This window comes from Tachyglossus aculeatus, chromosome 3 (genome assembly GCF_015852505.1).
Source record: "Tachyglossus aculeatus isolate mTacAcu1 chromosome 3, mTacAcu1.pri, whole genome shotgun sequence".
Classification (NCBI taxonomy): domain Eukaryota; kingdom Metazoa; phylum Chordata; class Mammalia; order Monotremata; family Tachyglossidae; genus Tachyglossus; species Tachyglossus aculeatus.
In genome coordinates this window covers 86,908,745-86,923,014 of record NC_052068.1, presented here as the reverse complement: position 1 = coordinate 86,923,014, position 14,270 = coordinate 86,908,745, and the positions used below count along the sequence as shown (strand labels likewise).

The window sequence follows — 14,270 nt, the reverse complement described above, 5'->3', positions numbered from 1 at the left end:
AGTAAGACTGCCAATTATGCTTCCCAGGCAAAGAAAGGGTATGAAAAATAAAAATCCCAAGCAGTTTTTATGAGGAGGTGAACAAACTGAGATGAGATATGTTGCTCTATGGAAAGCAATAATACTAATGGTAAAAATAAAAAAAAATCAAGAAACACTCAGGACACAAGCAAAGCAGCAGCAAACCTTTGTGCCTGTATGTGCTTGTGTGTGCTTTGGGGTGCTTGTATGGGTATGCAGTCCTTTATAATGAAATCACACTATGGACCACGTGAATACTTTCAACAGCACCTGAATCAAAAGACTGAAGTGTGATGACAACTGTTGCAGCACCGCCCTGCTATGGTTTCCAGGCCCTGCTATGTCTCATCTTCCACAGAACACTTGCAATGCCTGGTTTCTCTAGTCTAAGCCTTTATTCTTTCCTCGTCATGCTCAGAAATCCAACGGCAACTTTTCTAGGGGAGAGAGGCTAAACATCACGTGGTTAACTAGATGAGAACCACATCAATTTAAAATGCATTTATTAGCTCCACCCTTCTTCCAAATTCCAGACAATTGCTAATTTTCGACAATAAAGCCTAACAATTTCTCACAGATGGCTGAAATTTCTACTGACGATTAAGGGATCCAAGAACCCTGAAATGCAGCCAAATCATGTATCCTTCTCTCAGTATTTGTATTATCAATTTAACTCTAAATCACAAATTAAGACTGTCACCACCTGAGAAATTTGCTCGCTTTACTGGTCTAGGCTGTTTACTTCAACAAACGGGAAAGTTTTATCCCACCATTATTTGGCTTATTCAGGGACTGTGACGGACCAAGGCATTTCCATACAAGGATAAGACCACATGGGTTACTGAACTTACTACTACTCAATTAGTCACTCAGGCAAAAGTATTTATTGAGTATTTACTCTATGTAGAGCACTGTGCTAAAAAATTGGGAGATAGTCAATCGGATTTATTGAGCACTTTATGTGTGCACAACACTACTAAGCACGGGGGAGAGTACAATATAACAGACATATTCCCTTTCCGCGACAAGCCTACAGCTAGAGATACTCTATACTATCTATATACTACTTTCTATATACCCTCTTTCTATATACTCTCTACTCTACATGGTCTATAGTCTATGCTATACTAACAGTATACTGGATCACTGACCTCAAGGTGTTGACAACCTGGCCTGAGAGATAGACACTAAAGTAAATTACAAATATGGGGAAGCAACCTCCCTGTGCTGGGCAGAAGCAGCATGGGAGAGAGTCGAGGGCGGAGACTCAAGTTTACTGCATGGAAGAAGGAAATGGTAAACTACTTCTGTATTTTTACCAAGAAAACTCTATGAATACCCTACCAGAACAATTACAGATGGAGATGGGGTGTTCTAGGAAAGATGTGTCCATAGAGTAGCTATGGGTAGGAAATGACTCCAGAGGATCAAACAAGATATGGGGAAGCAACAGAGTTTTAAGACATAAACAAAAGTGCCTTGAGGGAACAGAAGGAGGACTCAAGTGCTAAAGCAGCAGAGGGAGGGGGATAGAGGAATGAATTGAGTGGGAAGATCAGAGAATTCTCAAGTATTTTTCAGTAGTGGCCTTCGATAGTTACTGAAATCACTTTACTTTTCAAGCAAACGATGGCATTTATTGAGCACTTACTGTGTGCAGGGCACTGTATTAAGTGCTTGGGAAAGAACAGTAAAACAGAGTTGGTAGGGTGACTATCAAGTGCCAAAAGTAGACAGATTCAAGTGAATGTAAGACACTGAAGGGAGAGGGAGTCAGGGAAATGAAGACAATCGGGGAAGGCCTCCAGGAAGAGATGTGACTTTATTAAGGTTTTGAAGATGGGAAAAGTGGTGGTCAGTCAATCAACCAATCGCATTTATTGAGTGCTCACTGAGTTCAGAAGACTATCCCAGCACTAAGTACAGTGCCTGGCACATAGTAAGCTCTTGGGAGAATAGTAATAAAAATAATAGTAATAACGTAATAATTGTGGTATTTGTTAAGTGCTTACTATGTGCCAGGCACTGTACTTAGTGCTGGGGTAGCCTTCTGCATGCAGGAAATGCTCAATAAATGTGACTGATTCTATATTATCATAAATACAGTGCTACATAATGCTAGACTGGGGGCTCCAATGACTGAGACTATGTCAAACCTAATTATCTTGTATCTACATCAGTGCTTGGCACATAGTAAGTGCTTAACAAATAATGCAATTATCTCTGCCACTTGTCTGCTGTTTGACCTTGGGCAAGACATTAACTTCTCTGCCTCGGTGGCCTCACCTGTAAAATGGAGATTAAAACGGTAAGCCCCATGTGAGACATGGCCTGTGCCCAACTTGATTAGCTTGTATCTATCCCAGTGCTTAGTACAGCACATAGTAAGCGCTTAACAAATTATGTTAAAAAAAATGTAAGCTCCTTGTGGGCAGGGAAAGTGTCTACCAACTCTGTGTATTCTACTCCCCCAAGCTCTGCACACAGTAAATGTTCAGTAGACAGCACTGATTGATTGGAGCAGATATTTTTTACACTCTTGGCAATTCAAAGCTTGGCAATGGGTTTTGTGCGCATAAGGAGAGTAGTACAGTCCTCTGCATGTGGTAAGTGCTTATTAAGTACTATGACTATTACATCTTGAATTGTGAAATCAAATACCAACTAATAATTTCCGGGGTCAGGTGTACAAGTTCTTCTTGCTGCAGATAATAGAAACAGCACCTGACCTACTCAGTCATTAACTTAACAGGACAATGCAAGCATTTAATCTTTGCTGATTTTGAAAATCAAACTCATATTCAGTCAATAAAGGAGAACAGACCTGTAACCCAGGTAAAAGAGACACAAGAGCCAGTATTCAACTCAACTGAATCAATACGTATTGATTGCTCTCAGCATGCAGGTCATTACACTGCACTAATTGAGGGGGCCAAGGTTAAGGTTTTATTCTCATCCCAGTGGAAGTCCATTATAAAACTTCCACATGAGGTGAAGCCAGGTTGCTTACTATTTTGTAGGTTTTTAAGTCAGTCAAGTTTGACTTTGTTTAGTAAATCTGATCTGTTCCCTGCAATAGTCTGAAATAAAATTTGGGAAGTTTTTTTAAGCTAAGGGATGTATAAAGTGCAATGTGTTATTTTTAGAAACAATACTCTCTTTTTACAACTAATACTAGAATGGGCCATTAAAATGGGTTCAAAATGCTAAAACAATAGAAATGGTTGTGTGAGAAACTTCTAGCCAATATGCTATTTTGCCTCCTTGAGTTCCTCACTAAAAATATATTTTTATAGAAAGAGCAAGCAACTTTAAAAGCATAAAATGTGCAAGTTAAGTGGATACAGAGACAAATTGTTCCAGCCTAATTCATGTACATAATAAATAATACTAGTATTTGCTAGGCACTTATTACGTGTGAAGCAGTGTGCAAAACACTGGAGAGGACACAATCAGATCAGATACAGTTCCAGTCCCACATGGGGCTCACAGTCTTGGGGGCGGGGGTGAAAAGTATATAGATGAGGAACCTGAGGCACAGAGAAGTTAAGTGACTTGCTCAAAATCACGCAGCAGGCAAGAAGTGAAGCTGGTGGATCAGAGCCAGGATTAGAGAAGCCCAACATTCACACTCCACACATCCTGGTATGAGGTTTAACTCTAAAGAAGTGACACAGCCGCACTTCCAGATCTTTACAAGGAGTCCTCCGCCTTGAGAAGCAATTGGATTCTGGAAACCAAGATTTAAGTTGAAATGTAAGCAGGAATACACTTTGAAGACCAATGCTACAGCTGGGTAATTGGTTTCTGAACCAAGGCTGGATACCCAATTTTTACCAAAGTTACCCAGCATTGTGTACTCAATTGTAGATGAGTAATACAGCTACATTAATATATTTATAGTGATTCATACATGTTCCATGATAGAATGGCCAATTTTTACTTCGGCGCAAGTAAAATGGATATGTTGACCCTCCCTGATGAGTCTGCTTAATGAGTGGGTAACCCCCACCCTCCACCCTCTCTGCTCTACTGCCCCACACCCTCTTTAAACTTTCCTTTCCATTTTCATCCATCCCAACCTTCAATCAAGATAGTTTCCCAGTTCTCCACGGCTCCCAAATGCCTCCCCCCCTCCTTTCATCGCCTGGACCCCCAAAGTTAGTGACGTAAAGAAGCTGGTGTGTGGTGAGATTGAAACCAGGAGTACATTTAGAAATGTACATAAACTTGTACCTGTGAACTGTAAGTCTACCTGTACTTCTTCCCTTCTCTACACAGAACCATCTATTAATATTACTTATTAATATTAAGTATAACACACAATTCTGTAGCTGTTTTTCAGTGTTGGGTGTACAAAATATAGAGAATGAAATATGCGATTTAATACTTACGAGATTTTCCATATCCGTACGAGCCAACATGTACGTCCTTACATTGCTATTCTGATGGAGTAACATGTACAAGAGGAGGGTGGCTTGATCAGACTTCTGCTGTTCACACAAAGCTGTATACAAACTGTTAAAATTTATCTGGAAAGCATGTGGATTGGAAGTGGGAAAAGCAGTGCTATCTGGAATATAGAAAACAGACAAAAACTTTAAAAAGCATTTATACCACAACAATTTCTTTCTTGGAGGAAAAAATCTTTCAAGCTAAGTAAACACGCAGATTCATTTGACTTTGCTCACATTTGCATTCTCTTACCGTAACATTTCTATTGCAAGGAAGCATCCCATCTGGAAGATGCTATTGTAACTACTCCAATTAGTATATTCTTTCAGTGGGGAAAAAAGCCATGATAAGCCCTAAATTCACATGAGCTGAAATTCAGGGATCCAAGGGGAGTTTCTACCCAGAGAAAGCAGAGACTCAATGTTTAGTATATGGGTGAATTTCATGGTTTAAGTGAATGTAAAAAGTAAAATATTTTCTCCTTAACTTTGAATATTGTTGCTCTGCACAATCCTACTGACCATTTTGGAAGATTCTGTCATTATCTACTCCTGAAGAGGTATTATTCTCTATGTAGTACTGATATATTTAAAAATCCAAGGAAGGGAAATTAATGTTTTTTGATTTCCAGGGTAAGACTGAATGCTCACAAACTTTGTATTTTAGCTGCATAACCTTGAATCACTAAAATAACTTTGACATACATACTGGAAAATGGCTACAAATTGGCCTGCAATTTCGTTATTTTTCAGGATGCCCAAATATTTTAAACTGTGACCAACTATAAAAACCACCACAAAGAGAAAAGATTTTAACAGTTCCACCATCTGTGCTCTTTAAAGCAAAGTGATGTAAAGCCAACACAAGTTTATCCTTCTGCAGGGTGACTGTGGCTCTAAATAAGAATTATGGTATTTGTTAAGCGCTTGCTATGTGCCAGACACTAAAGTTCTCCCTTCTGACCTTTACAATAGTGTGAGAAAGCAACAAAACTTCTCTCATCCCACTTTGACAATTATCCTTCCCTTTTCCTTCCACACTTAAAACACGAGTCATTTTTTCCGATCTTGACAAGATATTCCTATCATTTTGAAATAATTGCTACTTTGTGAAAACCAATGGCTCATAATTTAATTTAGTTGCTTTTACGAGGTGAAGAGAAGAATTGGGTGATACTGTGAGTACTTAAATAATGCTATCCAAGGCAGTTTAGGTTCAGGATTCCGTGGAACACGATGCCGGTAGGCATTCAGCTTCCCCTCCAGGAAGGTAGAGGGACTCGGGAGAATAATGATACTAATACTTTATGGAACTTCTTAAGCGCTTACTCTGAGCCAAGCACTGTTCTAAGCACTGGGGTGGATGCAAGTTAATCAGGTTGGACACAATCCCCTGTCTCACATGGGGCTCATGTGCTTAATCACCATTTTACGGACAAGGTAACTGAGGCCCAGAGAATTTAAGTGACATGTCCAGGGTCACACAGCAGTCAAGTGGCAGAGCCAGGATAAGAACCCAGGTCCTTCTGATCCCCAGGCCCACGCTCTATCCACTAAGCCACGAGAACTTCCTGGCGCCTCCCCAATTGATACGTGAAAGAGATGGGAGGGAGTCCAGTCACTGCCTTGGACAGAGAAATCTTGACCCACTCAAGAGGAACCCCAAATCTATAAAACATAATTGACTTTGCAAAACCTAATGTTTCTCAGATTAAGAAGCTGTAACAGTGAGACTCTCTGCCGGTCTCTTCAGTCTTCAGTAAGTTTTCTAGAAGAGAACTTGCCATGTAGCCACACCACCAACTGACACACCATACCACATCAGCCCTTGCTCTGCTCCACCAGGAGAGGGAGAAGAAGTAGCATCAGCATGAGGCGTTTCTCTATCAATCCATGGTATTTATTAAGCATTTATCACATACACATCATATCATGCCTTGACTACTGCTTCAGCCTCCTTGCTGACCTCCCTGCCTCCTGTCTCTCCCCACTCCAAGTCCATATTTCACTTTGTCCCCAGGGTCATTTGTCAAAAATTCTGTTCAATCCACACCTCAAAAACCTCCAATGGTTGCCCATCCATCTCTGCTCCAGAAAGAAATCCCTTAACATTTGCTTTAAGGCACTCAATCAGTTCGCCCCTTTCTACTACAACCCAGCCACACATTTGGCTCTTCTAGCACGAACCTACTCATTGTACCTTGATCTCATATCTCAGAGCCAACCCCTTGCCCAGGTCCTCCCTCTGTCCTGGAATTCCCTCCCCCTTAATATCTGACAGGCTACCACTCTCCCCGTCTTCAGAGCCCTACTAAAATCATATCTCCTCTAAGAGCTTTCTGACTACGCTCTCACCTCCTCTATTCACGCTCACTTCTGTCACCTTTCACTTGGGTCTGTATCTGTTAAGCACTTCGATACTCACCCCATCCCCACAGGACTTCTGAACATATCTTATACTCTGCCATTTCCCCTATCTCTAATTAATTTTAATGTCTTTCTTTCCCTTTAGTTCGTAAGCTTCTTGTGGGCAGAAAGCGCGTCTACGAACTCTATTGTATTGCCTCTCCTAAGTGCTTAGTATAGTCCTCTGCACAGAGGAAGTGATCAAATACCAATGAATGATTAATTGCAGGGCACTGTACTAAGCATTTCAGAGAGTACAATAAAACCTCTAGAACATTGGAAAGGTTGTAACTATTGGCCCTATTGCTCTTTTTGAATTTATCATCACAGTCCTTGGCTTTTATATTGGGATTTTTAAAACCTGTTTTATCTTTCCTACGTATCTGTTACCAATCCTCTTTCCCTACCCTTAATCTTTGATTGTGAGCTCTTGAGAGCTGGGGACCATCGCAAATTCTCAAAATTCACTTGTTCTAAGTACTTAGTACAATAATTTTTTTACGGTTTTTGTTAAGGACTTACTATGTGCCAGGCTCTGTACTAAGCACTTGTGGAGACACAAGCTAATCGGGTTGAAATCAGTCCATGTCCTACTGGGGATCACAATTTTAATCCCCATTTTATAGATGAGGTAGTTGAAGCACAGAGAGTGAAGCAACTTGCCCAAGGTCACACAGCAGACAAGTGACGTTGCTGGAATTAGAACTCAGGTCCCTCTGGCCACCACTGCTTTGCATACTTTGCATATGATAGGTGCTTAATAAATTTTACTACAGGAATGAATGGCATTCAAAAAGCGAGATTCAGGGGCCACGTAATGAAAAACTCACATCACATGTCAGTTCTCCTATAATGTATGTTTCACTATAAATTTTGGGTAGCACACTGTTGGGGAATAAAACTTTCTTCAGACAACACACACCTATCCGGATAGAACACAAAATTATACTGAAAGAAACAAATTTACGTACGTGCATGGCCTTAGTCAATGAATATCATAGCACAAGATTTCCTTAACAAAAGGTTCTTCAAAAATATACTCCCTTTGTTACTGGAGAACTGACAAAATAACACTCTATCAATTATGTCAATGAAAAAGGCCATTTCTGAATCCTTCATTGTTGGCAGCTATTTTCATGATGAGTTGCTTTTACAAACATGATTACTGAAGAAAACAGTAATGAGATTATAAAAGCCCATGCCTTTACATAGGTGTTGACCCACAAGTCCCAAGCAGGGCAATGCCTCAAAAGAGCAAGACCAACAATCAAATTAATCTAATCTAATCATTCAATCTTAAGGTTTCATTTAAATTAATTTTTTATGGTACTTATTGAGCGCTTACTATGTGTCAAACACTGTTCTAAGCCCTGGAGTAGATACTAGTGAATTCGGTTGGGCGTAATCCTTGACCTGCATGGGGCTCACAGTTGAAGTGTGGGGGGGCGGGGGTGGACGGACATGAAAACTGAGACACAAAGAAGTTAGGTGACCTACCCAAGGTCACACAGCAAGCATTTGGCAGAGCCAGTATTAGAACCCAGGTCCTTCTGACTGCCAGGCCTGTGCTCTATCCACTAGACCATCCTGCTTTACTTAGAGATGTGGAAGGCAATAATTATCAGCTTCTTGAAAATGGGTAATTATATTTGCTCTCTAACATGTTTTTATAGTAAATATTTACACAAAGTCAAAACACTCCAAGTATTGAGAACTATTTTTTGAAAATGCCTCAGAGGGGAACAGGCTAAGCCATTTATAGGTACACACATTTCAAAAACTGGTCTCTCCCACTTTGCAGACTACATTCATCTGAGTTCACTTTCTTGTGATTTTCCTTGTCATTTGTTTGAAAAATTCCCCAAATATCCAACCCCTCCAGATCCCTTGTGCCACCCCCACCCCATGCTTGTTGTCCTGTCCCAGCGCCACACCTACGTCCCCCTTCTAATCTCCATCTACACCCACTCCCTCGGAGAACTCATTTGCTCCCATGGCTTCAACTACCGTCTCTATTCAGATAATTCCCAAATTTGCATCTCCAGCTCTGATGCCTCTCCTTTTCTGCAGTCTCACATTTCCTCCTGACTTCAGGATAACTCTACCTGCACGTCCTGCTGATACCTCAAATTAAACATGTTCAAAACAGAACTCCTTATCTTCCCACCCCAAACTCTGTCCTCCCTCTCTTTCCCATCACTCTAGTCAATACCACCATCCTACCTCACAAACCCATAACCTTGGCATTGTCCTTGACTCATCCCTCATTCAACCCACATATTCAGTCTGTCACCAAATTCTGATGGTTCTATCTTCACAACATTGCTAAAATCTGCCCTTCCCTCTCAATCCAAACTGTTACCATGCTGATATCCTATTCCATCTGTCTCCTTGCTGACATCCCTGTCGCCTGTCTCTGGCCACTTCAGTTCATACTTCACGCTGCTACATGGATCATTTTTCTACAGAATCTTCAGTTCATTTCTACCCACTCCTCAAGAATCTTGAGTTGTTCTCCACCCACATCCACACTAAACAGAAAATCCTTACCACTGGCTTCAAAGCACTCAATCAGCTCACCTCTTCCTCTCTAAACGTACTGATCTCCTACTACAGCCCAGCTCCTCTAGCACCAGCTTACTCACTGGGCCATGATCTTGTCTTGGTCACCACTGACCCCTTTCCCACGTCCCCTCCCAGCCTGGAACTCCCTCCCCCTCCAAATATGCCAGCCACCACTCTCTCCAACTTCAAAGCATTATTAAGGCCACATCTCCTCCCAGAGGCCCTCCTCAATTCATCCCTCTTTTCCCTGGCTCCCTCTCCCTTCTACGTCATCTAAGCCATTGGATCTGTGATTTGCCCCACCCTCAACCCTACTACAATTATGTACATAATTTTCAATTGTGTATTATAAATTATGTATTTATATTAATGTCTGTCTCCCCCGCACCCCGCCAGGAGACTAGAAGCTTGTTGTAGGCTTGGAACATGTCTGTCAATTCTGTTGTACTGTACTGTCATGCAGCAGGTTGTAGTGGACAAAGCAGAGGCTTGAGAGTCAGAAGTTCTTATCCCAGCTCTTACTTTGGGCAAGTCACTTCACTTCTCTGGGCCTCAGTTCCCTCATCTGTAAAATGTGGATCGAGATTGTGAGCCCCACATGGCACAGGGACTGTGTCCAATCCTACTTGCTTGTATCCACCCCAGCGCTTAGTACAGTGCCTGCCACATAGTAAGCGCTTAACAAACGCCATAATTATTACTCTCCTAAGACCTTAGGACCATGGTAAGTGCTCAATAAATACCAGCGATTGAACAGGAAAAATGAGTTATCCAGAGGTGCTCAGTGAAGGGAAGTGGGTAGGTAGAACAGAAAGATCCAACTAGCTATGAGAAGCAGTTCTCCCAGTATCTCCCAAAGAAACAGGAAGGAATCATTGCAACATAAAAATGGAAGTGTTTGTTTTCTGACACAATACCCAGCATCACTTACCGTAATGTTCTTAAACCATGACAACCCTGGATGCACTCTCTAAAATTTGATGCATCAGAATAGAAAATACTTTTACAAACAAGAGTAAACTATTATGATTACTCAAAACACCATCAATCTTGACCACTTGTATCTTTTTTTAATTATAAACCAAGACCTCTTTTAATTTTACTTAGTCAATGATTTATAGATATGGCTGCAAGTGTTGAATTCTTTCCACTGAAGTCTAATATACGCACTTCCCTGCTTTCAACATCTTCTTCATCTTTGTCTTTCATTCTCACACACATACCTGAGCCTAAATTTTAGGACCCAACAACTGGTAAAATTTGAGAAAGAACTCCCTCACACCCCAGTTTTTTTTTAGTTTCCCCAAAAATATCCATTTCAATCTCCACCCTCTCTCTAGGTCAAATCTGCAGTTCTCATTATGGTAGCATTGAGGTTCTATCTGGGACATGAACTCCTTCCTAAACAAGAGCGTTATCTGGAAATATGATAAACTAGAGAACCCCCACGCTACAAAAAGCTCAACCCTTTCCAACTACTTCCTTCCTAGTGGTTATTACCAGGAAGAACTTCATATATCCTACCAGTTCAGTTCAGCAGCATACACTTGAGGATCATAAATCCACACATCCAGCCCCGATCTCTCTCCCTCTCTGCAGTCTTGCATTTTCCTCCTGCCTTCAAGACATCTCTTCTTGGATGTCCTGCTGTCACCTCAAACTTAACATATCTGAAACTGAACTTCTCATCTTCCCACCCAAACCCTGTCCTCCCCTGACTTTCCCATCACTGTAAACAGCACCATTATCTGCCCTGTCTCACCAGCCCAAACCTTGGCATTGTCCTCCACTCATCTCTCTCATCCCACCCAAATATTCAGTCTATCACCAAATCCTATTGGTTCATCCTTCATAACGATGTTAAAATCCAACCTCTCCTCTCCATCCAAACTGCTATTATGCTGATCCAAGCACTTATCCTTAACCCAAGGTGGGTTGCCTTGACAACTGCATCAGCATCCTTGCTGAACTCCCTGCCTCCTGTTTCTCCCAACTCCAGTCCTTACTTCATTCTGCTGCCCAGATCATTTTTCTACGTTTCCCCACTCCTCGAGAACCTCCAATGGTTTCCCAGTTACCTCTGCATCAAACACTTTGCATTAAAGCACTCAATCACCTGCTATCTCCCTACAAAAACATCCACTCCTATATGCTCAGCTCTTGAGAAATAGTCACACAGAGACACACACTTAAACATATTCCTCAAAAGGAAAAAGACTGTCACCTGTGCTGGCTGAATTTATAATTGCTCAGGCATTGCAAATAGTTGTATAGATTTCCATAGAAACCTAACTAAATCAATTTCTCTGAATAATTTCCCTGGAACTAGTTGGGCTGTTTAGTTTTTTGGGGTGTTCTTTCAAGGGTCCAGGTGAATAAAATCAGCACAGGATAGAACAATTTGATAACTTTAGAAGTAATCCTCTACACTGTGAGGATTGTGGGCATTCATTCATTCATTCAATCGTATTTATTGAGCACTTACTGTGTGCAGAGCACTGTAGTAAGTGCTTGGAGAGTACAAATCGGCAACAAATAGAGACAATCCCTGCCCACGACGGACTCAGAGTCCAGTGGACAGGGATCACGTCTACCAACTCTGTTATACTGTCCTCTTCCAAGTGCTTAGTACAGTGCTTCGTACACAGTAAGCTCTCAATAAAAATGATTGACTGATTCCTCCTTGGATTTTTAATTACCTGCAAAATGGCACAGCTTCATTATTGCAGATAATCTAGAGTGGATTAAAATTTCAACCTAAGTGATTACAGGCTATCTAGAACAGAGATGGGTAAAAGCCATCTCTTGGTTTCAGAGCAATACAACATTATTTCTGAGTCAGAGATCTACGAGTTTGCACCTTATATAACCAGTTATTACCCTGTTATATAAATAATGCACCTAGATGTACAAGTAAAATTTTAAAATACAGGCTTACTATTAGGACGATCACTATAGGGAAAGCACAGATGTAAAATCAAGAGGCTTTAAGGGAAATCAAAGTATTGCATCCCAATTCTGGGATTTTTCCTGCTTCCTCGGAAGGATCAATCAATCAATCCTATATATTGAGCACTTACTGTGTGCAGAGCACTGTACTAAGCACTTGGGAGAATATACCATAACAAGTTCTCTGCCCACAATGAGCTTACAGTCTAGAGGGATGAAATCAAAATGTAGTATTAGAGGTTGTCTTGTTTTATGCTGTCCAGTCGTCTCTGACCCGTAGCGACTCCACGGACACATCTTTCCCAGAGCACCCCATCTCCATCTGCAATCATTCAGGTAGTGTGTCCATAGAGTTTACTTATTTATTTTTTTAGATTAGCTTTCCTTGGTCCGACTGAGGTCCAAGTTCCTTCAGGTAACCCGATCAGGTAGAAAAAGAAAATGGACTGTGATGGCTCATTTGCTTCTGTTAAAAGGGAAAATCTTTTAAAGGTACAAACCTTGAGTATTTTTAAAGGATGTAATGGCTTGTCTGTAGGGGTTTGGTGTGTCCGGAGCATCAGTCAGGTTAGCCAACACGAGCAGAAGCAGGACACTCTGACTGGCCAGAGATGAGGTCTCTTCTTGCTGGGGGGTTGATTTACTTCCTACTCCACCCAGAGTGAAGACCGTCCACAGCCCAGCTGAAGAGGAAAGGCGAGAGAAAATTTTGAGTAATCCCTCTTTTAAGAGTTAACTGTGAATTTTGTGGACTGGGAGGTCCACAGTGCAACTGGAAGGCCATCAAAATGAGCACTGATTCAAATGATATTTAACCACCTTTATCATACAGGTAGTTCTACAACACAGGGGTTTGTGTTCTCGACAAACCTTGTATCATGAGAAAATTCTACTATATTATCCACTTTTTCAGTGAGAATGGGACACTCATTCAATCATATTTATTGAGCGCTTACTTTGTGCAGAGCACGGTACTAAGCACTTGGGAAGTAGAAATTGGCAACATACAGAGACGGTCCCTACCCAACAGTGGGCTCACAGGACATAAATGGTTTGAAGATATCATAGTGACAGACAATTTTTGATTTAAATTCCTGTATTACTATCATGATTACCACCAGCAGAGTGATTCATTCATTCATTCAATCGTATTTATTGAGCACTTACTGTGTGCAGAGCATTGTACTAAGCACTTCGGAAGTACAAGTCGGCAACATATAGAGACGGTCCCTACCCAACAATGGGTTCACAGTCTAGACGGGGGAGACAGACAACAAAACATGTGGACAGGTGTCAAGTCATCAGAATAAAAAGAAATAAAGCTAGATGCACATCATTAACAAAATAAATAGAATAGTAAATATGTACAAGTGAAATAGAGTAATAAATCTGTACAAGTATATATACAGGTTGGGGAGGGGAAGAAGGTAGGGCCGGGGGGGTGGGAAGGGGGAGAGGAAAAAGGGGGCTCAGTTTGGGAAGGCCTCCTGGAGGAGGTGAGCTCTCACTAGAGCTTTGAGGGGAGGAAGAGTTAGTTTGGTGGAGGTGCGGAGAGAGGGCATTCCAGGCCAGGGGGAGGACGTGGGCTGGGGGTCGACGGCGGCACAGGCGAGAACGAGGCACAGTGAGGAGGTTAGCGGCAGAGGAGCGGAGGGTGCGGGCTGGGCTGTAGAAGGAGAGAAGGGAGGTGAGGTAGGAGGGGGCGAGGTGATGGACAGCCTTGAAGCCCAGGGTGAGGAGTTTTTGCTTGATGCGTAGGTTGACTGGCAGCCACTAGAGATGTTTGAGGAGGGGAGTAACATGCCCACAGTGTTTCTGCACAAAGATGATCTGGGCAGCAGCGTGAAGTATAGACTGAAGTGGGGAGAGACAGGA

General features: G+C 41.7%; 1 protein-coding gene across 3 annotated transcripts in view; it reads right to left on the bottom strand.

Annotated features, from left to right (window-relative positions):
• Positions 1–14,270, bottom strand: part of DYM (dymeclin) — a 523,552-nt gene that overhangs the window by 280,445 nt on the left and 228,837 nt on the right. For all 3 annotated transcript variants that reach the window (XR_005449814.1, XM_038743768.1, XM_038743767.1), the window contains exons 9-10: positions 12,896–13,078; positions 4,416–4,594 (exon numbers count right to left, since the gene is read on the bottom strand). Coding sequence is in view for 2 of the 3 variants with exons in the window: in XM_038743768.1 (XP_038599696.1) it covers positions 4,416–4,594; positions 12,896–13,078 (362 nt within the window). In the remaining variant the exon portion in view is untranslated. The remainder of the gene's footprint in view (positions 1–4,415; positions 4,595–12,895; positions 13,079–14,270) is intronic.